At 38.7% G+C, this 22,631-nt stretch overlaps 1 protein-coding gene across 4 annotated transcripts in view; it reads left to right on the top strand.

Moving 5' to 3' along the window:
- The window catches only part of myom2a (myomesin 2a), a 32,844-nt gene extending 10,350 nt beyond the window's left edge, over positions 1 to 22,494 (top strand). For 3 of the 4 annotated variants that reach the window (XM_065952463.1, XM_065952454.1, XM_020639629.3), the window contains 28 exons: positions 668 to 756; positions 849 to 887; positions 1,833 to 1,997; positions 2,216 to 2,377; positions 2,791 to 2,932; positions 3,787 to 3,998; positions 8,310 to 8,484; positions 9,461 to 9,582; positions 10,200 to 10,387; positions 10,492 to 10,618; positions 10,974 to 11,152; positions 11,837 to 11,951; positions 13,025 to 13,184; positions 13,600 to 13,706; positions 13,806 to 13,850; positions 13,954 to 14,090; positions 14,722 to 14,866; positions 15,455 to 15,514; positions 15,808 to 15,875; positions 15,963 to 16,076; positions 17,073 to 17,160; positions 17,259 to 17,297; positions 17,713 to 17,818; positions 18,904 to 19,067; positions 19,240 to 19,276; positions 19,370 to 19,392; positions 19,753 to 19,808; positions 20,971 to 22,494. In XM_065952463.1, coding sequence (XP_065808535.1) covers positions 668 to 756; positions 849 to 887; positions 1,833 to 1,997; positions 2,216 to 2,377; positions 2,791 to 2,932; positions 3,787 to 3,998; positions 8,310 to 8,484; positions 9,461 to 9,582; positions 10,200 to 10,387; positions 10,492 to 10,618; positions 10,974 to 11,152; positions 11,837 to 11,951; positions 13,025 to 13,184; positions 13,600 to 13,706; positions 13,806 to 13,850; positions 13,954 to 14,090; positions 14,722 to 14,866; positions 15,455 to 15,514; positions 15,808 to 15,875; positions 15,963 to 16,076; positions 17,073 to 17,160; positions 17,259 to 17,297; positions 17,713 to 17,818; positions 18,904 to 19,067; positions 19,240 to 19,276; positions 19,370 to 19,392; positions 19,753 to 19,808; positions 20,971 to 21,504 — 3,598 coding nt within the window. In that variant the 3' untranslated portion in view covers positions 21,505 to 22,494. Of the gene's footprint in view, positions 1 to 667; positions 757 to 848; positions 888 to 1,832; positions 1,998 to 2,215; positions 2,378 to 2,790; positions 2,933 to 3,786; positions 3,999 to 4,070; positions 4,125 to 5,396; positions 5,525 to 6,208; positions 6,393 to 8,309; positions 8,485 to 9,460; positions 9,583 to 10,199; positions 10,388 to 10,491; positions 10,619 to 10,973; positions 11,153 to 11,836; positions 11,952 to 13,024; positions 13,185 to 13,599; positions 13,707 to 13,805; positions 13,851 to 13,953; positions 14,091 to 14,721; positions 14,867 to 15,454; positions 15,515 to 15,807; positions 15,876 to 15,962; positions 16,077 to 17,072; positions 17,161 to 17,258; positions 17,298 to 17,712; positions 17,819 to 18,903; positions 19,068 to 19,239; positions 19,277 to 19,369; positions 19,393 to 19,752; positions 19,809 to 20,970 lie in introns of all 4 variants that reach the window. The other variant, XM_065952469.1, reaches the window with a different exon arrangement.
- The last annotated feature ends 137 nt before the right edge of the window (positions 22,495 to 22,631 follow it).

Below are 22,631 nucleotides of genomic sequence, written 5' to 3'. Positions count from 1 at the left end.
TTAAAAAATGGCTAACAGGGGCAAATCAGGGCCCTTATAAAGACCCGGGGTTCACTTTTTACCCACAGGTTTACCCTTTTTATCAGGTTAGATTTAATTTACTTCAGTGTATGATCAGAAATTGTAAATGTAGATAAGTAGTAGTGCTTAGTAAGACAACTTCCAGTGATCCATCTTTTCATTTCTTAATGACAAAAAACAACAACAAAACAAAGAACGTTTTTTTTTCCATTCATAAAAGAGCACAATGAGGTACACACATACATACACACATTTACACACATGCATAGACACGCGTATACACATGAGTTTATAACTTTCATAAAATGATGTAAACAGAAGGAGGGCATCTCAGGGAAATTTGATTCCCACTTCCACCAGAATCCCTCAAACTTGGTTTACTGAAGCCTCAGCAAGAAAGTAAAGAGTTCCTTTCTAAAGATTTCATAGCAGTCATGTGTAGAACAGGTGCCTGGTATGTACTATAGGCCTAACACAAGTGGTAGTACTGAGGTTTGCAAACTGGGAGTTCTTCCAGCAGCAGAAATGAATGTAATAAAATCTCCTCCAACCAAATGCTCTTCTCGAGGTTGAACTCGTTCTTTTTCACGTTTTGAAGTGCCCTATAAAAACTGCATTATGTTTAAATGCTGGTCTTGCCCTGTAGGTGTGTTGTGAGTGATACTGCTGAGTACAGCGCTGTGGCCACCAACCCTCATGGCACAGCTAGCAGCAAGGCAATGGTTGCTGTGAAGAGTAAGTTATTTTCTTATTCTGACTCTTTTCTATTCACATAAAACTCACTTTTCCTATTGCTCTCTTTAATTGTGAGTTTTCTTTCTTAACAGGACCAGCAGGAGCCGGAGAGCTCTGCCATCTTGGACTGGGTGAGGAGAGAGAGGGAGCAGTAGCAGAGGATTAGGATGTGTTAAATTTTTTGTTGGATTCTGGCCCGGACACAAACAAGTTTGTTCACATGTGATCAGTCAGCTACAAATAGCAGAGCATGTGAGAGGTCTGATAAGACGTGGAAACTATTGTAAGGAGCTGTTGTCCTCGTCTGCCCTAACACAAAGTCAGAACAACAGTGGTGTTTGGGAAATAAAATAACTAATCCATATCAATCGAAATTTAATTACATCCAGAACAAGTTGATTCAACACTGAATTTCTTTTAATTTCCTTTAAATTTATATTTTTGAAAACCATGAGATTCAGGTGTCAGGGAGGAATTTTGCACACTGATATTAACTTGGGCTCGTTTTGATAACAACACTCCAGTCCTTACTTGTGACCTCATGGCAAAACAGGAAAACAAATAAGGACTGGATATATTTTATTTCAGTTAAGTCATATGAAGATGACGGAACCACCAATATGGTGTTAAAGTGAATACAAATACTGACAGTGTGCTGCATTTGCGCTTCCCTACAATAAGTCAAAATAACAAGATGTACTGAACACTGATAATAATAATAATTTGTTTCATCTGAATTGGACAGCTTCTTTAAACTCAGTGCAATTCAGGTTTCCGATTAAAATATTTAGTTTTACCAACAACGCCATAAGGAAGTAAGTGGGAGGGGGGCTAAATCTGTTTTGACAAGTTTTTGGAATAAAAATCACAAATATTCACTATTTTAGGATCAATTCTAAACCGTGAAAATGAAAGACTCAAAGGCTGCAAAATGATGTCACAATGGTATTGATCATTTCATTAAACCAAAAAGTTAAAATACTAAATTGACCTCTGCATCATCATCATTTATATTATCCTTTATGTCAGTTCAATTGATCATGATGATTAACAGTGATGTCTTGCCTCACACCCAGTGCCCCATCTGACTGAGATCCATGCCAGTAAGCTGGAGGTGACCCTGCTCGATCGTTTCTCAGTGTCCTTTGGTGTGGAGGATGGCTCCATCAGTCTGGTGTGTACCATGGTGGTGGTACCCGACCTGCCTAACGTCCCCCCCCTCGCCCAGTGGTACAGAGACGGTGAGACACATGTTCATTGGTTCCTTCAAGTGTAGTGACTTTTCACTTTTCGCATTGTTTTTCTTTTATTTTGATTTCGGTAAACTCGGCTTTCCTCTCTCTTTTAGCCCTTTGATTCATGATTTTAATTTGCATCCATTTTTGATCAAGTTTATTTCTGCAGCTTCCTCAGAGTTAACAATTTTTATTGCTAACGGTGCTTTGGTTCCCCAAAACAGATAAACTGCTGAAGCCCAGCAGCCTGGTACAGATGTCTGTGGGTGGTGGTGTCGCCCGTCTGACTCTACCTCAGCTGGCCAAGGACGATGAAGGTCTCTACACCCTCCGCATCTTTACAAAGGACGGCACCGCTGAGCACAGTGCCTACCTGTTTGTCTCAGGTATGAACTCTCTTCATCAAGTAGAGTAAGAGGTTTGTTTGTTGACTTTACCTTGGAAATCCAAGCAGAAAAGAAAACAATTCTGAAGATCTTAGTTTGCTCTTTGGTGGCCTTGTGGCATTAAGTAGTAACTGCAGGTAATCATGGTTTACCTTCACTGACAGTCTGTAGTGTTTGTCTTCTTGATTTTCTAATCAAAGCACACATTCTTGAGGGTCTGTTGAAGTTGGTGTATTGTCATTGGCATATTGAAAAAATATATTTTTGATGCATTTTGTAGTTGTAAATTATTATTTTTTCATAATTTCAATTTGAATAGTGGTCTTAATCTCTTTCTATCTGTAGCCCTCTGTCCATGTATCACCCCTCCTGCCTCTCCTGGTACCATATGTCCTTGTTTCCTTGCTCCCTAGATGCCGCCTCCTCTAAGCCCGGGGCCCCTGGTGCACCAATGAGCGTGAAGGCATATGACATCAACTCAGACTACGTCTTGGTTGCCTGGAAACCCCCAAACACCGTCAATGAGGCAGCAATCACCGGATACTTTGTGGATAGGTCAGTCTGCACCCGGCAAACTCTTCAGCCTTTCTTTTTATAGCACAGAGCTGGCACACGAAAACAAAAACAGTCAAATTACACTGCACCTGAAGGGGAATTCCTGAATAATTCAAAATGTTCATATTTTTAGATATTTCAGACTTATGTTGATGGACTGATCAAAGTTCATCCTATAGAAGTGTTTGTTTTTGCCACTAACAGGCTCAGAATGTTGTTCTAATAGTTTATTAAAATCTTGGAGGGAATCCCTTATTCCTCTCGCCAACTCCAACTCTTGTTCCACCAACGTCTTACTGGACCAACTGAACTAACACTTTGAAATTTCAGCTGGATTTTTCCTATAACATGATTCTGTTTAAAATACCAGAATAACTTCTCGCTGGCGCTGTTCATAGCATTGGCATTCAGCTGTTGTTTAGTGCAGGAACTGTTACCTGGAGGACGGTGTCAAGTAAACTACAGTATGATGTCATTGTATTTGTTAAAAGTTACAGGTTTCAATAGTCTACATGCAGGCCGGCTCACAACAATGTTTGAGCGAGCAGCTTGTTGAGTTTCTTTCACCTTAGTGGAAAATAAAAAGATGCAAGTAATGCAGTTAAGAGACAAAAATAACAAGTTCAATGCCATTGATGTACAAACACGTTTCCACTCATTTTTTTAGTTTTTATTGAATTGCACGGTGTGAATCAAGTTTTAACACTTTTTTGGGGAAAGTTCTGCAACGATTTTTTAAATTGAGTAAGAATATGCACTTCATTAAAGTTTTCTGTGTACTGAGGGTTAGTTGAATAAAAGGGCTTCACTTTATGTTAAAAATGTTCAGATCATCTTCCCTCTCGGATGTGCAGGTGTGAAGCAGGAAAAGACTCCTGGGTCCAGTGCAACGACTCCCCTGTGAAGGTTTGTAAATACCCAGTGCACGGCCTGAGCGTGGGACACTCCTACCACTTCCGGGTCAGAGCCGTTAACAGCGCCGGCACCAGCAGACCTTCACGTATGTCGGACAAAGTGACCGCCCTTGATGCTGCCGAGAGCGAAAGGCTGCAAGGTACCGAGGAAGGTAAATCCAAAATGCAGATGGCCGGATGTGAAAGTTCCCTAACAGGTGTGTTGTTGTCGTTTCCTGAAACAGTGATTAAAATCGAAGGAAGATACGACATAGTCATCAAGGATGATGACCTGGAAGGTAGGGTAGTCTACAAGACTGATCTGGGTTCAGTGATTCACTTTAATCTTTAAGACTCTTTTTTGTAACCTCACAAAACCAAACCCTAACATCTGTCCCTCTTTAAAAACCTCTCAGTACATAACTGAACTAAACGTAACATCTGAACAGGACGTTTGAACGTAAAAACTGCAGTTTCATTTTAAGAAGAGGGGCAAAATAAATGTTATCCTCATTTACATTAAAGAGGCTATTTGTAGATCAACACATGAAGACCATCTCAATCTCCTACTCAACACCTTCAGCTTCTGATTAAGTGAGAATTCAAAGACTGATAGAAGAAAATTAAATAGATTTTTATGAATCATATCATTTTTTCTTAATCTTGTTTACATTGTTACACAAACACGGAGTGAAGAGAAAAAGCTGCATTCAGGAAAACCTGGTGTCTGTGGTCTATTTCCAGGAATATAGTCAGAAAAAAAGGTTCTGTTGAAGTTGTTTTAAACTTTCTCGAGACTTTATCTTGACATAATGAGCATCCATATAATCATGAGTAAGTATGCTTAGTTTTGTTTCTCTCACATTTGAAGGTAGGTTTGAAATAGCCATCAACATTTACAGGGTTACATCATAACAGCTGCAACATTATATCAAAATTAACATTTCTATCCTCTTATTTGTTAACCGAATGTATCACAGAAAAAAACAAACTCCCTCCCTTTCTAAAAGTTGTGGTGCCATCTTGGATCTAACTCCTGTTCCTCCTTTAAAGCTAAAATCAACTGAAATGTTCACAAGAGTTCAACCCCTTAAAGAGTTTCTTTCCTACTAAAAAGTGTGTCGAGTATCTTCCTCCCTTCTCTTTGGCAAACCTTTAACAGAAACCCTGATTTACACACTAAAAGTTTTCAACACGTTAATGAATGAACATATGACCTCTTGTAGAAGTCCCAATGTACCACTGCAGCTTCTAAAATATTACAAAACTTACAGTCTTTAAGTTCTTTGCTAAAGTGTTTATTTATTGTTTATTCTTATAAAAGAAAACATGAACTAGGCTCATTCAAACTATCAAAGTCAGCTCATTTAAATGTATGGTTCAGACTTTGCAGCCTAACTGGAGAGAGAGAATGTGTGTAGATGATGCAACAGATAAATCTGTAGGTCAATCCATCTGGGATGCACTCTTTACTTCACCTCTTCAAAACATTACGGTAAAAGAAAGGGGACTTCTGCATCAGGAGCTGCTGTTTGTACTTTAGGCTTTATCCCCGTTCACTCCTGATCTAGGCTATGTAACTCTACCGGGGGAGCCCACCGACGTACACGCGTCTGAGGTTTTCAAATCGTACCTCGTCCTGAGCTGGAAGCCTCCCAGCCCCCGTGGACGAGCTCCACTGTGGTACATCATCGAGAAGGTGTGTTGCTTCCTCTTAAGCTGTCCTTTACCATCAGTGTAGTCCAGTGATAATCAACCTATAATTATGAAAGCATAAAGAAGATTTGAACCTCTTAAACTCTGGGCCCGGTTGTTCAAAATTAATCCAACAGGGTAAAACTCTTGACAGAGGAATAAAAGTGAGCTGGATTACATGATCACCAAATCCCGATGATTTTTTTCAGGATAAAACCTTTGGAACAACCTGGCCCTGAATTTTCCCTTTAAATGTCCTCCAAAGTTTATTTCTACTAAAACAAAAAAGCTCTTTAAATAATTTCAGTGAAACTTTCAAATGACATTTTCTTTTTATTAGCTTCTCCTCTACTGTAGATGAAACAGGAATATTACAGCTATCTTACACAACATTATCTCTGTTATTCATCTCGATACACAGAATGTTCTCTGACTGATGTTCAGAAAGGGCTTTGATACACAACCCTGTATAATGAAGACACATATCATCATTGTGTATATTTTAGATTTTCATATCAGTCATTTACTTTAGTCTGGCCAAAATGAAACCCTAAGCCCTAATTTTGCAAACACACATAGTCTGTCTATGTGTGTCTCTTTGTATTTGAAGCACATTGATGAGGTTGTCACAGATGGCTGTACCTTCTCATGCCTCCCCTCCTCCCCCCACCCCCCGATTCTCCCACAGTGCTTAGCAGGCACTGGAGCATGGCAGCGGCTCAACACAGCAGTCAAACTTTGCTCCCCCCGTTACCCGGTTTATGATTTGCAAGATGAGCAAATGTACCAGTTCCGAGTGTATTCGGTCAACATGTACGGCTGCAGCGAGGCCTCAGCGCCCTCCGAGCCTGTCCAAAAGGTGGATAAAGATGGTAAGGGCTGCCGTGTTTACGTAAAGCACATTACATGTACATAAACATCTTCTATTTATAACTAACCTATTAGTTATCTACTATCAACTCTTTTTTGTCATCATATTAAGTATCTCTACTGGTCTTTTACTGATTTAAAATGAAAAAGAAAAAAAACTATCAAATCAAACTCTTGATTCATCTTAATGTTGAGCTGTGATTACAGTCAAAAACACATTTAAAAAAGTCTTTAAGAGAAGGAAAGCATTATTATGTCCCTTCTCTTGTGTCAACAGTTGAATAAAAATGGTTAAAAGAATTGTTAGAGTAACTTGATGGAGTCATCAGACAAAGACTGAATTAAATTGAAACAGCTTTGTTTAAAGTATTATTGTATTATTAACATAATCAAACATTTAAAGAATGTAACTAAAAGAGAAATTAAAAGAATATTTCAACAAACGTGGATGATTTTCAGAAATGACTTGATTTTATTGAAGTCATTACAACAATAAAAATGTATTGCTCATATTGTGTGAGCTCTTGTTTGTGCTTAAACATCTTTTCACATCACAATACACTTTCACTATGAAACGACAACATTCATTTCTCTTTTAGTTTAACAAAGTTGTCAATTTTTAGTCTCCTCCCAAATAAGATATGAGTCTCACTTACATTAGAATGTCGTTCTTGTCAACACTGAAAGGCCTCAAAGTATGTTTTGTAGAAACACCACAACAGTTTTATCAAACCGTTGAGCTCAAAACACACAAATGTAAGTTCAAGTACTGTTCCACAACGTGACACACTAAATCTGTCCTTTGTTCAAAGTGAATCACTGTTTGTTGCAGGTACAGAGGTGCCGGTTGGTATGTACAGTTGAATGTGAACACCTTTTAAGAGCACTGTTTCACTCTGCTTTAATATCACAAAGTACTTCATTCTTCTTTCTGTGTGATTGACTTATCTATGAGCCAAAGGTAGAGCATGCAGGACGGATCACTGGAATTTGTCAAATGATTTTTGCAGTGTTCGATTTATACTGTGCAAACGATGGTTATGTTCAGTCAGTTCGGAAAAAGCTGTTTCTTGAAGTTCTTCTGACTTGATACATGAGGGATGTTTTCTTTGAGTATAGGTCTGATGTTTTGATCTGATATCTCCAGGTGAATTGTATACCTTTTATTCCAAACAAAAACAGTGTATTAAAAAATGCAACAATTATTCTTTTTAAAAACATAATTTTAAAAAAATCACTGAAGTATCAAAAAGTGTAAATGTGCTTAAATCCAGTCCCCTCCTACTTCACTGTTGTTTTGTTGTTTCACTGGAGCTTGAAAACAAACTCACATGTTGCATTTTTCCCAGACACCAAACCCTATTTCACAGGCACAAATCCACAGTGTGTTTGTGCACGTTATACACATTGAAAGCTCATGAATCACGGCAAACACTACAGGGAGACACCTTCCACTAATGCACGTTTGATAGAAGGGATTCATTTTGTAATCCACAGTAAAAAAAAAAAAAAAGTTCATATAAAACCTACAGTGAGTAATATTTACAGGTTTCTGTTCTAATAAGAGTAAACATATAAGAATCAGTCTATTGAGAAAGTGTAGAATGACAAGAGTCCAAAAGTCAGGAAATAAAGAGCTGTGAGTAACAGCAGATCTGACTCTGTATCGTCCTGATTAGGTAAATCAAGCTCTCATTGTCCTTGTTTGAAACATGCAGTTTATACTGTATATGATCTTTGATAACTTATGATGTTATTATGAAGTTATTACAAGTTGAAATCAGTTTGTCAAAAGTGAAATGTTGATCCACCTTTGAGCCCATGATTTGAAGGAAGTCCTTCATGAAACCACTATGTTGATTGTCATATAGTATAGTAACATGAGTAGTGTGTAAATGAAAGCATCTTTTCCTCCTCAGGTGTCCCCTCCGCTCCCGGTAAGGTCGTTGCCACCAGAAACACAAAGTCGTCCGTGTTTGTGCAGTGGGAAGCTCCCAAAGCTCTGAAAAACCTGATGGGATATTATATCGATGGCCGCGTTGTCGGCGCCAAGGACTGGTTCCCCTGTAATCACAAACCTTTCAAACACACCAGGTAATTATCTGGAAGGTGTATAAAGACCAAACATCAAGCACATTAAGACTCACTATATTTGCTTTGTAATAACAATGGGAGTACTTTGTAACATTTTTGCAAATTTGGTTTGTAGTAAAGTACAAATGACAGCTTCGGTCAGAATTAGAATCAGAAATACTTTATTTATTCCCTAGGAGATATTTGGTAATGTCAAGTAACAGATACTTTTTTTCCAAACTCAAAATTTGCTCTCGGTGAAGACATTTTGACGTCAAGGAATTGTCAAAATCTGCAGTTCTTTGAGTGGCCACTAGAGGATGGCAGCAAATCTAAGTGCAAAAAAAGGCTTGATGCTGACAGTAAAAGTCATAGAAACCCTCTTTATGTCCAATATGAAATATCCTTTTTTACTGCAGAAATAAAAAGAATACATTTTCAGCCTTGTACAGAAAGCTAATTTATATATCTGTTAAAATGATTCAGGGTTTATTCTTTAAAAACTAAAACATCTGCTTTGATTATATGAAGAGTTATTCACAAATGAAGGGGTGTGACTGTTTTGACTGAGAGGTGGATGCATTGTAGCTGTTTGACAGGAAGCAAAAGACCCCCTCTACCTCTAAGTCTACCTCTGTCTGTTTTTAGATTGGTCGAACATTAGGTTACGATAGCATTTCCAATATGTTAACCGCCGTCATCAGGCTACATACCCCCTCTTCAGAAATCAGTGAGTGAGGTCACTGAGACTAAGTCCATGTTTTATACAGTCTATGGTGGAGCCTTGTGTCAAAATACCCAACTAGACAGCAGAAATAAACAGGTCTGATCCTTGTACAAAACACAGCTTTGGTCTTTTCAGCTAATGTTGACAACATAGCCAAAAAATCCTCATAACTAAAAAAAAAAAAAGGCAGAGGAACTACTTTATTTGTTCTAAATATCAAATTCTTTTTTTTTTTAAATGTTACAATTTCAATATGTGTGTGCACCTCAGGTTTGTGGTCCACGGCCTGATCCCTGGAGAGACCTATGCCTTCCGTGTTCAAGCTGTCAACGTCTTTGGTCTCAGCGATGAGTCTGAGGAGTCCTCTCCCATCGCTGTGGAGTCGGCCCTCGGTAACAACAAACAGACCTCATTTTACATATATAATAAAATGCTTTAAAATATATATATATATATATATATATATAAATAAAGCCTGCAGGCTAGGATAGGTTCTGCAAATCAAACTTGAGGAAATATGTAGCTGAAAACTAAAGGTGATAATAACAGAAACATAATCAATAAACAGTTTGATGTTCAGTTTGGTTACTTTCATTATCCTATCCAGGAAAAGGGGTGGAGTATGGTACGTACAAAAAGGTGTGTTAGTGTTTCCCCACCTGACTTACCCACTGCTCCCACTGTGTCCACTTCCATTGCATCATATGTTTTATCACAGAACTGCATACTGGTAATGTCACCTGCACAGTGGTAACACAATGCACTGATTTGTTCCAGAAAGATCACAAAATATTGTCTTCTCACATGAAACTACTTTAGCAGTTTTTCATCACAGAGGTTCAAACTCTTCTTTTATCATCATACTGTTGTCAGATTTCATACACGCTCTAAAAAAAAGCATAAAGGCCCAAAATAGTTTGCTATGCCAAAAATTTGCTTCACTCTGTAAAACTATGATAATGAAGTTTCTAAAGTGAATATTAAACATTTGATACAATGTGTTATTCAGCCACTCCCAGTGCTCCATACAGCATCACCTTGCTGAACAGCGACGGCTCCTCCATAACTATCGCCTGGAAGAGTCCCAAACACTGCGGCGGCTCTAAGGTCAATGCTTTCTACGTTGACAAGAGAAACGCAGACACTTTGGTGTGGAAGGAGGTCAACCTGCAGGCTGTCACTGAGAGGATCTGCACTGTGAGTGACATCTATCAGATATTCAAAAAGAAACTGTAGAGAAACTATCCCATTACATGTTCATGAAATCTCCACCTCAAACCTCTTTCTTTTTGTCTCTACAGATTGACAGCCTGACAGAGGGAACCTTCTACGAGTTTAAGGTCCAGGCCGCTAACATGGCCGGTGTGGGCGTGCCCTCAGCTCCCAGCGCCGCAATGAAATGTGAAGCTTGGACCATGGAAGAGCCAGGTAAGAGAATAATCTATATGAGATGAAAGTTGATGAGAAATATCTATCTCTGAAATGCAATTTTAAGGTAACTCTAAGTCAGATATTCTTTTTGTTCTAAGATGACCTGATATTTGAAATCTTGCTTAGAACGAAGAAATGAACCAACCTAGAACTGAAGAAAAACCTTGAGGATTCTAATAACAATAATAACTTTATTTATATAGCACCTTTCATGCTAGGTTCATTTCTAATCACATAAGTTTCTTTGTTACATGAATCACCTGTTTCTGCAGCCAAACCACAGACAGACCTCAGAGGCATACCCCTTCTCCCTTCAGTTCAGCTCATGGTTTTTGTTTGACCTCACCTCCAGGCCCCGCCTACGACCTGAGCTTCAGTGAGGTCAGAAGTCACTCCCTGGTCCTCCTGTGGAAAGCTCCCATCTACACCGGAGCTGGTGCAGTCAGTGGATATCTTGTGGACATGGCCAAGAAGGGGTCATCTGAGTTTGTCACTCTGAACCAGGAAGCTGTGAGCCATCGTTATCTGAAGGTAGGAGACCAACAGCTAGAATTATAGCTGTACATGTTTTGAGTAAAAATCCTATTCATGTTTGACCATACAGTTTGTCTATGTGGCTTTTTTTCCCTGGTGGATAAACACAGTAAACACTGGAGCTAGAATACATTTGACAGCCCCCATTATATAAAGACTAGGATTGCACCTCTGCATTTTACACTCCAGACAATTTACATGAATGACTTGAATGGTGACCTGCTGCTGCCTCTCAATTTAACAGATGTGGAGGACTGTGTGAGTGCATGGAGCAGGAGTTTGGTTTCAATCCCTTTCTGATGATTGATTGCATTAAAAAAAGACAGGAAGCAGGAAGCTTTCTGAAAAGTTCTGAAATGTTTAAGCGGAGTATGGAGCATCAGAAGGTTCTCATCCTCCTCCTCCTCCTCTCCTCTCCTCCCCTCTCCTCTCCTCTCCTCTCCTCCCCTCTCCTCCCCTCTCCTCCCCTCTCCTCTCCTCCCCTCTCCTCTCCTCTCCTCTCCTCCCCTCTCCTCCCCTGTCCACTCCTCCCCTCTCCTCTCCTCTCCTCTCCTCCCCTCTCCTCTCCTCTCCTCTCATAGGGGACACTTAAAAGTTTGTTTTGGGGGCATGAGTTAAAGTTTCAGTCTGCTATAGTCGCGTCACTCTGCACATGTGAAGACGGTCCATTGTTTCTTGCAGGTGTCAGGTCTGGAGGAAGGTGAAAGCTACGTGTTCAGAGTTCGTGCTATTAATGCAAAGGGTGTGGGAAAACCTTCTCAGGTGTCCGAGCCGGTCTGTGCCAAAGCTCTGCCAGGTAACAACAAATAAACTACTTTTATATTTACTTTGGCCACACCTTTTGTTGCAAAATACCTGAAAGCATTTTGTTAGTATGATGATAATTTTTATTATGCTGTCAGGTATTCTTATGTAGACATTGTTTCAGCTCAGGTAACACTAGCTGCATTCAAAATAAAGTTATTTAACAGATATACATAAAGCTGGCACTGAATGATAACATGACTTTAAACTTTATTTTTCATGATGAATACCAGATCGTGCTAAAAGAAAAATCGAGTTAAATATTTTAAAATGTTTAATGCAAATTAAAAAAACACTTTCCTGAATGGATTAAATGTATGAAACACTCAAATAAAATAAAATCTTAATTTGAAGCCACTTATTAAAGTCATAAGTGTTGATTACTTCTGTATCACAAACCCTGTCAATAATGACACAAGATCATGTTAGAACATTATTGGTAATTCAAATCTGAAAGTAAAAAAACATCTCTGATTTTGTACAGGTTTGTACTGTGTTCTGTAAGTCAAATAATCAGGTTCAGATTAGTAAGGAAATATATTTTTAGAAAACTTTTGAAACACAGACTTTCCAAATTATTTGGCCCCAAATTATTGAAGGTTAAAACAACAACAACAACATACAATTAGAGATGACACACAAAAATGAATAACATGTACCCTGAAGACAGATTTACCTAAAGAAAATATAGACATTTAATCCCCAAACCCGTATCCCTTTTCCTTTTTCCTTTTCTCCAGATATTTAAGGGAAAATTGTGCTGATATACCCACAATACGCACATAAAGGAAACGTTCTTGTAAATCTTTGAAATTGTTGATAAATCAGGATGTTTCCATCCACTGAACCCTTACTTCTGCTTCCTCTTCATGAGCAGACACTGTGTTTCTATATGTATGATCTATATGTATGATAATATGACAATCCTGAGATTTAAAGAGATACCCAAATTAACTCCAAATCATTTCTGCTGAATCTAAACCTCAGTGTAACATCAAAGATATCGAAGACAGTTTCCTTCATTGTATCTCATTGATAATGTTTATATGTTCTTTATGTTCCCAGGCACCCAGGAGATCGTAGCTGGAGTGGATGAGGAGACCGGAGATGTCTTCCTGTCTCTGGAGGCCTGTGAGATCTGTGACACGTCCAAGTTTGTCTGGTCTAAGAACTACAAACCCATCGGAGATTGCCCCAGAGTGGCTGTGACAAAAAAGGGCAGAACGTAAGAAATGACTGTGATCCTCCAAACATCTCAGTGTTCATTGAACTTCTTTGAAAAGTTTGTTTCCCTTCAAAGCTTCGTCTGCATGTCCCCACTGAATGCTCCGATGATTATAACCTGCTGCTGAGCAGGGTCACATTAACAATGTTTACTTTTTCCTGTGCTGACTGTGTGAGAAAGATGTCTTAAAGACATGGCACTTTGTTTACTTACAAGTCATGTTGTAACACACTTTTTTCATACATATCTTCACAAGATGAGCACGTTATGTAACATTCAGCTTTCTATAAATGTTCCAGGGAAATATATATTGAATCTAGTTCTTAATACATAGTAAACATTAAACAAAAGCCTGAGACTCGTGTAAAGCTCTGATGACCTCAATGGAAGTTTTATTGCTGTGTTTGCTTCTCAGTTCCAGACTGACTTTCACCAACCCTGATAAAGACGATTTGGGAAAATACTCTGTGGTGGTCACCGACACAGACGGAGTCTCTGCTAGCCACACTCTGACTGAGGACGGTAGGTCCTGATACTTCTACATATCTACAATCTACATAAACACTGAACAGATTTTAGATGTGTCTGACTTTAATGTGTTTTTGTTCATTCTTTCTGCAGCTCTGAACACCATGCTGGAGCTCAGCTACGCCATCAGACATCCAGGTGAGTGCTCGTGCGTTTGCAGCAGACTTGCTGCCTCAGTTAAATGAATGAAGTTTTATTTCTAACGCTGTGTAACCTTTGTGTTTCTTTTGTTCCCTTGTAGTTGTTCCTCTGAAACATGGTCTGAACTACGAGATCTTGGAGAAGGGTCACGTACGTTTCTGGGTGCAGGCCGTCAAACTGTCGCCATCTGTGTCCTACAGGTTCATAGTTAATGACAAGGAGGTCACCAACGGGGAGGTAAGACCAATACTGACTGAGTTTTTGAATGTTTCACTATACTGTATTTTTTCTTCCCTTTTTTCTGCGATGATTATCTACAAATAGAAGCAAAAGATCCAAATGAACAATTTGTACCCAGAATTAAAAACTGTTTCCCTCTGAAGTAGAAGCTTTTGATAAACTGATTCCTTTCATGTTTTAAAGAATGTCAACAACTTAAACAAAATGATGACCTTCCTCATTGCTAAAGCTAGCCAAAAGTAAATATAAAATGTTTACTGTTTCTTCTTTATTTTATTAATGAGTGTAAACTGGGAACTAAACTGATTTAAAACTAAACAGAAAGAAAACTGTAAACTTGTTATTCTTATGGCCATTTTAGATCTTTAATTATTAACTCCTTTACTTCTGATTTTGTTTATCTATGATGTGTATATATATATATATATATGTGTGTATGTATACAGTATATGCATATGCTTATGTGTGTATGTGTACATATATATGTATATGTATGTTTGTTATTTTTCATTGTTTATCCTGCTCGACTTCATTGTAAATGAGGGCTGTGCTCTCAATGATTTTCGAGTGTAAATAAATAAAGACATAATTATTGTAGATTTAAATGGATTTCCACTTTTCTCTGCAGGGACATAAGATCAGTCACGACGTGGCCTCAGGAATCATCCAGATGACGGTCGATCTTTTTACCAGAGCCAACGAGGGCACGTACACTGTCCAGATCACCGATGGCAAGGCCAAAACTCAGAGCTCCCAGGTGCTGGTTGGAGATGGTGAGTCTTTCTGCTATAGAGACGTCATCAGGTGGCGGACTAATTTTAAATTTTAAATTTTAAACTTGTTTAGTTTGAACTCTTTAGATTGAAATGATCATGTATTACAATGTGAGAAAAGATCAACAGTTTTAGACGGGTTAGAAAATAATTGAAATTGAAATTAAATGAAGAAATGTTGATGTCATTTTGATGCTTTAGAAGATCTGTAACATTTATTTGTCCACTAGTTGTGTGATAATTACTAAATGACTTTTAAAGAATTTTTAGAGAAAATGTATAAAGTGAGCTGCATGTTTCCTCTGGTTATCCTTCTACATCACAACTCAAACTACATCTATGTGTTATTACCGTTTACTTTCAGTATTAGAGGTGTCATCTTTATTTTAGAGAGAAAATTAATACTGGAAAGAATTTTAAGATTTCAAGATATTTAATATTCACCTTAGTTGTAAATCACAACATCAGCTGTGAGTCTTCTTCTGACATGTTTAATTTTTTTTATAATGATTTTTGCAGATTCAGAATATAACACTAAATGCTGACCAAACCCAATAATTATTCATCATGACTCTGATTCTGTTTCAGTGTTCAAAGTTGCTCTGAAGGAGGCTGAGTTCCAGAGGAAAGAGCACATCAGGAAGCAAGGTAACATGACACATATAATGATCTGAGACACCTTGAGTCTCAGCTGTGACCTTTTATGACAAAATATTCTGAACTCTTCAAAGAATCACTTCAACTTTTTTCCTTTGAAATATCTTCATTGAAATGTTTAATAATGTCAAGTGTCCTATCCATATCCAGAATTGAATCAAAGATGATTAAGTATTAAGATGATTTCCCTTTTTAAACGCCTTTCATTGTATCTCTGTATAAATATGTCTTAGATTTATGATGTCTTAACTTGCATGGTTACATTTTTTGATTCCACATTTCAGGTCCACATTTCTCTGAGTATCTGCATTTCACTGTCACTGAGGACTGCACTGTCATGCTCGCCTGCAAGGTGATGTCAAATGGACTCCGTCTTCAGCACTATTTTATTTACTTTACTTTCATTCTTCTCAATAAAACTGTTTTCTTTGTGCTGTAGCTGGCTAACGTGAAGAAGGAGACGACTTTCCACTGGTACAGAGAGGACGATGAGATCGTTCCAGAAACTCCTCCAAATGTCATGTCTGGAGCCTGTGCTCTCCCCATCCCTCTGGTGACTACATCACAATCTGTTAACTCCAAACATATATATCATATATAAACACTTTTATTATAACATACATCAAATACTTAGTAAACGTTTAGTCAAGTCGTAGTTGTTTTATATTTATAGATTTAAAACGGAAAAATAAATGTGTACAGTTGAAATGTGAGACTAATCTTTGAAATCTAGCAGGGATCATTTTCTCAAAATTAAACGATGGAAATTAAAAATGTAAACATTCAATATATTCATCCACGTGATTCGTTTTGAAATGACCATCTTCTGCAGAATGAGGGAACACGATTATTAATCAGCCGATGGTCGACTGATTAAAGCTCTATCTTTTGCACTTTCTTTTTTGTATATCAAACTGGGTGTTAAGTAAAAATGACCTGGACAGAAAGACATTATAAGTAGCATCCATCACCTGGCACTGGGTGGTCCAACAGAGAGAGAAGCAAAAGCTGTGTGCAGTTTTCAATTTTAGTTGTTGAGAAGAGCAAAAAGGCTTACTATCACACACAAAAAGGAAACTTTCATGACTGCAGACCATTGCAATTTAATGCCAATCCTAAGAAAAGAAGCAAACCTTTGGATGAAAATTACAGTCAGAACCGTAATTGAGGATGCTGTTTAGATTTTTGTTAGGCTGGAGTCTAAAAGTACAGCTGCAATTACTGCTTTTCACCACCAGTGGTGCTCAAGACAACAAAACTGAGATCCTGTTTCTTTAAATCCAAAATGTTTTGACCTCGCAGGGATTGTTTTCCTGTGTTGAAGCTTAAGTTGTTTCTTAAAAGGTGATGCATGTTAGTTCACTAGATAATGCTTCAGATATGAGTAAAATCATTTTTATGATAGCAATGTCCCTATAACATTCATACACATCATGTATCTTTATTTAAAGATTTAAATATTTATTTTAATTATTTGTATGTGTGAAAAAACTGATATTTCTGTGTGGAAGCTTCTCATTTAAACAAAAATGTTTTGTTTGTTTTTCAGTTCTCCAGGAAAGATCAGGGCATCTTCAAGGCCACACTCAGTGACGACAGAGGAAAGGACACGTCTGTGTTTGATATTTCAGGACAAGGTGCTTTTTTATTCTCTTCCCTGACATAACCAAGTTTTTACTTTTATTCTAAACATGTTCTAAAATATGCCTTATGCCTTTCTTTCTTCTCTTTGCAGTGTTTGATGACATCATTAACGCCATTGCTAAGATCGCTGGTAAGTGTGAGCAGCTGACTTCTGCTTCTTCTCAGTCTGTGACTCCTCATGTCACTCAGTGGATGTTGTGAATGTGTTAACCGACTAAAGAATGGACATATGATTCCTGAAAACATTTGCTTAAAACTATGTTCTCAGTGAATCTAGTACGACTTCTTTGCTTCATGCAGCTGGAACTTGTTTTAGCCTGAGGGTCTGTGTGTATCCCAAAAAATGTGATTTCACCTTTAAAAGAGCTGAAGAAGGGGAAAATGCAGCCCCGGGCACTCTGGTGGGAAACAATCTACAAAAATTACTAGAGAGGGAAAGACAAAACCTGCTGTAAAATGTACTCCAAAAACTGTTTTTGAAAAGTTGAGAACATTTTTCCTTTAATTCTTTCCCTCTGATTGTGTTTTGTATGTGTTGCCTTCAGGTTCATCTGCCTCTGATCTGGTGCTGCAGTGTACTCCAGAGGGCATCAGGCTGCAGTGCTACATGAACTACTACACAGAGGAGATGAAGACCATCTGGAAACACAAGTACGCCTAAACTGTTTTATCTGACTCCAGCTTCTGAATGTTTAGGTGTACGGGTGTTACGTTCCCAGAAATGGCTTTGGGATGAGGGGAGGGACAATATAAAAAAAACAAGGCAAAAGAAGGAAGGACCAAAGTATAAGCAAGGTTAAAGGGTTTAACAAACGACTTAAAAACTCAAAACAAGCCACTGTAAATGCAATAACAACAGGAACGCCGATATATCTGAAGTGAATCTAAACACACTAAACTAAAACTAAAATATTGTATAAACTCTAAGGCCTTGAAGAATCAATCCTCCTCCCAAAGGAGGAGTTGGCACTACTGCACTACATGAAAAGACACACAGCCGTAAAGCCCACAGGCTCTCTTTATACTCTGCCCCAGAGCAAGTCAGAGTTCCTCAGGCAGGCTGATCTTAAACTAAGGAGCGCAAACAACAAACACTCAGTCTCTTTATTTTTTAAGGGTGATGCCAAATGTAGATGCATAAGGCCCCTCATATGTTTGTGTCAAAGTTAAAGTAACAAGTCTGTTTGAAAATTTAAGGGAGAGAAAGTACTGCTGTTCCTGTTAACACGTGTTTAGGTGAGAATAAAGTCTTCAAAGAATTTAACTCTGAACTAAAGAACAGCCATCTGAAAACGTATGTACATCCACAAAGTATCCGTACTTCACTAATACCTGCCTCTGCTGTGCTAAAAGGTACAGTAATGTTCTGTGAAAATGATGTAACATTTCAACCAGCACTAATGAAAACTGAATTACAGAAAGCCAACCATGTTAATGTTCGTCTTCATTCTGGCCTCTCGCCAATCCTTTACATCAGAGCAGAAGTCTATCATTTGTCAAAGGAAAGTACTTCCACTGATTTATTATGTAATGGTTATGTTTAGATTATGTTAGGCTTCCTCATTAGCCTGCAGTAAAATCTGCTTCCTCGGTTAGGGTTAGGGTTATTCCTCTAAACACAGTACATAAGAAGCTGTAACTCTACTGAGAGATATCAGAGGCCAGATTTGAGTTTTCCTGATGTCTTTAATTTTCAGTACAAACTGAGAACTCAACTCTGTGTCGTGTGTTGTCAGGGAGAGTAAGATTGCCTCCTCTGAGAAGATGAGGATCGGTGGAACAGCTGAGATGGCCTGGATGCAGATCTGTGATCCATCCGACAAGGAGAAGGGTCACTACTCCATCGAGATCTCAGATGGCGAGAAGACTCACACCAGGACCTTTGATCTCTCTGGACAAGGTTATTAACAAAAAAGACAAGATCCGTATTTATTCTAAAATAGTTGAACAAATAATGATAATCAGAAGTTTAATTCTATGGTTGTTTTCTGGGTTATTTGTGCAATTACGTGTATTTTTTGTTCTCAGTTTATGTAAAGCTTGTTGTGACAGTCCTTATCTTCTTTTTGCAGCATACACTGATGCCTATGAGGAGTACCTGAGACTTAAGTAAGTTGTTTGGTTCTACAATAGTTTTGGAGCATACATTTAGATAATATCAAAATGATTTTAATTATGCCTTTTATTGTTTCCCTCTTTCAGGGCAGCTGCATTCGCTGAGAAAAGTAAGTCTGTTTCAACAACAGAGTTAGTGAGAGGAAACTGTTTATCTGTTCATCATTACAGAGCAGTCAGGTCGTAGTGTGTGAAGTCACAAAGATGTTTTCAGAGACCTCTCTGGCGACATTCTGAACATTCAAAGGCAAGTTTGCTCTCAAGGCAAAGTGTACATCAAAGTTCTCGTCGGAAAGTTCAAAGACTTCACATTCCTCCTCAATCTCCTTCTGAATATCTCAGCCCTGTAAAAGGTCTTACATCATCTCACTGTGCAAACAACGTGATATTCTTCAGTAAAGTAGAGAAACTGATTTTCTTTCTATGTAATGAGAACAGGAGTAACTTAAGGTTTTCTTTTCTTTCCTCAGACCGTGGCAGAGTTGTCGGTGGTCTGCCTGACGTCGTCACTATAATGGAAGAGAAGGTGAGGAGGTGTCACACTGTTCACCTTAAACAGTATCAACATTATGTCACTTTTAATACTTTAAACAAACAATAACAATTATAATGTTACCCTTTCTTTAGAAAGCACATTTTATACAAGGAATAAAGCTTGAAGGCTCAAAACAACTCAAATAAATGCACATGAAAATAAACATATTTACATTACACAAAGGCACAGTGCCACTTTAATTAGAGGGAAGGCTATAAACTGTATAAATAATATCAGTAAAAGGTGTTTTTTAAGTTGATATAAGTAAGAAGTAGTCAGGAGGTTTGGAGGAGCTGTACAGCCCTGACAGCATTCCTTTGAACCAGAACAAAATGTCAAAACAAAAGAAAAAGCTTTGAGGGTTAAGAGTATTGCAATTTTTGGCTTACTTATTTTTATTAGGGACATTCCTACAACTTATTTAAAATTCTGTTTTAAGACTATTTCAATCCAGACTAGTTGACAAGTCTAAAGGTAAGAAAACAATCCAGCAAAATGTATCTTACGCATCTAAACAAGGGATCACAGTATCTGCAGGTAAACAATGTAAATTTGGTCCTCCTCCCACGTTGATGTCCACATGCCTGCACTGGTTAAGCACGACTTCACTTTAATGGGTCTATGAAGTTTAACCTGACACAGCACGCATACAAGTAGATCTCCATTTTCTAGATCAAATACAACAAACCGTGCTGCTCCTATGAGATGCTATCGGTTCACTGTGCTTGTTTATGTCTAAGCAGCATTATGGCCGCGGCCATTAACCAGAGCTTCAGCCCCAGCTGATGGCTGCATTTGACCGACATTAAGCACCGACATTGCGGGCCTGAATTGATCAAAATATTAATAATTTAACCAACTAGTAATCCTGGTGCTGTATTTAATCATTTAATGGGCTAACCGAGGACATCCCTAATCTTTAGTCCATGGCATTTTGCTGATGTTGCTATCACCACACATTTATTGTGATTGCAAAGATAATTCTGATGAGAAGTTTTTCCTGCAGAGAAATTCACTTCTTCATTCTGAATGGGATTGTAGCTGTAGTTAAAATGTAATGCTTTTCAAAATGTCCCTTTAAGAAAAAAATGTTGTTCCATATTTAAGCAAAATAGGACAAATGTTGACTTTAGTTGACTCTTGCCCTCTCCAGTCTCTGAGCCTGACCTGTACCGTGTGGGGCGAGCCGACACCTGAGGTCACCTGGTTCAAGAATGAGCAGGAGGTCGCCTCCAACGAGCACACTAGGGTCATGTTCGACGGTGGCAAGTTTGCCAGCCTTGTCATCAACAAAGTCACTCCCGACGACTCGGGCAAGTACAGCATCAACGTGCGGAACAAGTACGGCGGCGAGTTCGTCGAGATCACCGTCAGCGTGTACCGGCATGGCGAGCAGATCCCAGTGGCCAAAGTAGGACAACCCAAAACACCTGCTGCCACGCCTGCATCCACGCCTGTGCCGCCCAGGTCCCCAGCTCCCCCCTCCAAGACCCCCACTCCCACCCCCTCCAAGTCCCAGACCCCGATGTCCATGAAGAGCCCAACTCCAGCCTCCACCCCTGCTTCTACTCCCGTCCCGAAATCTCCAACCCCGACCCCCAAGTCTCCAACCCCGACTCCATCTCGCGGTGTCAAGTCGCCAACCCCACCCAGATTCATGAAGTCCCCGACCCCACCCAGAAAGTAAATGGTGGTTGCCAGGGGTTTTCTGTTAGCATGAGTGTGAAACCGAGAGCTGTTCATTTAAAGTTTCTGTAGAGGAAGCTGCTGTAAAGTCCCTCTATGTGAGCTAGCTGCAGGAAATAAAACAAACATTAGAGGGACTTTTACAGCAGCTGCAAACATTCAGTAGATGTCCTGTATGGTTAAATCATTCAACTGGTCTCTATGAGGGGAAAAAGCAGAAACAGAGAAGTATAAAAGGCCAGGGTAGATGTTTATGTTAAATGTTTGAAGCGCTGCACCTTCCACCTTAAGGTGGAATGCCTGTATTCATTACTTTTGGATGTTAGAGGATGATACTGGTTTAAAACAACATGGGTCTAATTCTCACTGTTTCATTTTTGTAAGTGGCTTTACTGAAAGAGAAAAATAAGAGCCAAAATAAAAACCTCCAGATTACCTCCAGAGCTTTATTTCATTAAGCTTTTACATATGCACAGTTTCCTCTATAACCAAGGATTTTATTGACTGTGAGGTGTGATCATTATCTTACCACCCGTTGTTATTTTTAGTGAAGTTGGCAGGATTGGGGTTGCTTAAAAACATGGTTGTGATTCTTTATTTATTCAAGAGATGTTACTATTCTCTCAGATTTGATTGATTATAAAGTTATAACAACCAGTGAAAGTGGCAACCAAAAAACGATATAATGTAGACCAAAGCTCTTATAAATCAGAATGATTCTTCTTAAGCTGGATGACCGGGGAGCTGTGAGGCACAGAGCGTGGGTTAAGTCATCAACACCAGGATAACACATGATATCAGATTACTTTTGTTTTCTCTCTAGGTTGGTTTAGTTCTCCTTTAATGAACAGCTTCGTTTTGTCTGGGATGGCTTTCAACATCTGAAGATTGAAAACAAATCACTTCTACTCTGGTCTCTATGCCACAAGGTTCTGTCTCTTTTTTTGTGTACCCAAATGCTTTGAGATGGCAATAAACTGTATCAACCTCCTCCTGTTGTCTTTTGAGAGTTATCACTGCTTCATCATCTTCATCACCCCATCAATAAATAACTCCTGTGGCAGAAATGACAACATATCATTACATATAACAGACAAAGATTCAAGATGTAACAGACACAAGAGGCAA

Source organism: Labrus bergylta, chromosome 1 (genome assembly GCF_963930695.1).
Source record: "Labrus bergylta chromosome 1, fLabBer1.1, whole genome shotgun sequence".
Lineage (NCBI taxonomy): Eukaryota > Metazoa > Chordata > Actinopteri > Labriformes > Labridae > Labrus > Labrus bergylta.
This window is presented reverse-complemented; position numbering and strand designations above follow the sequence as displayed.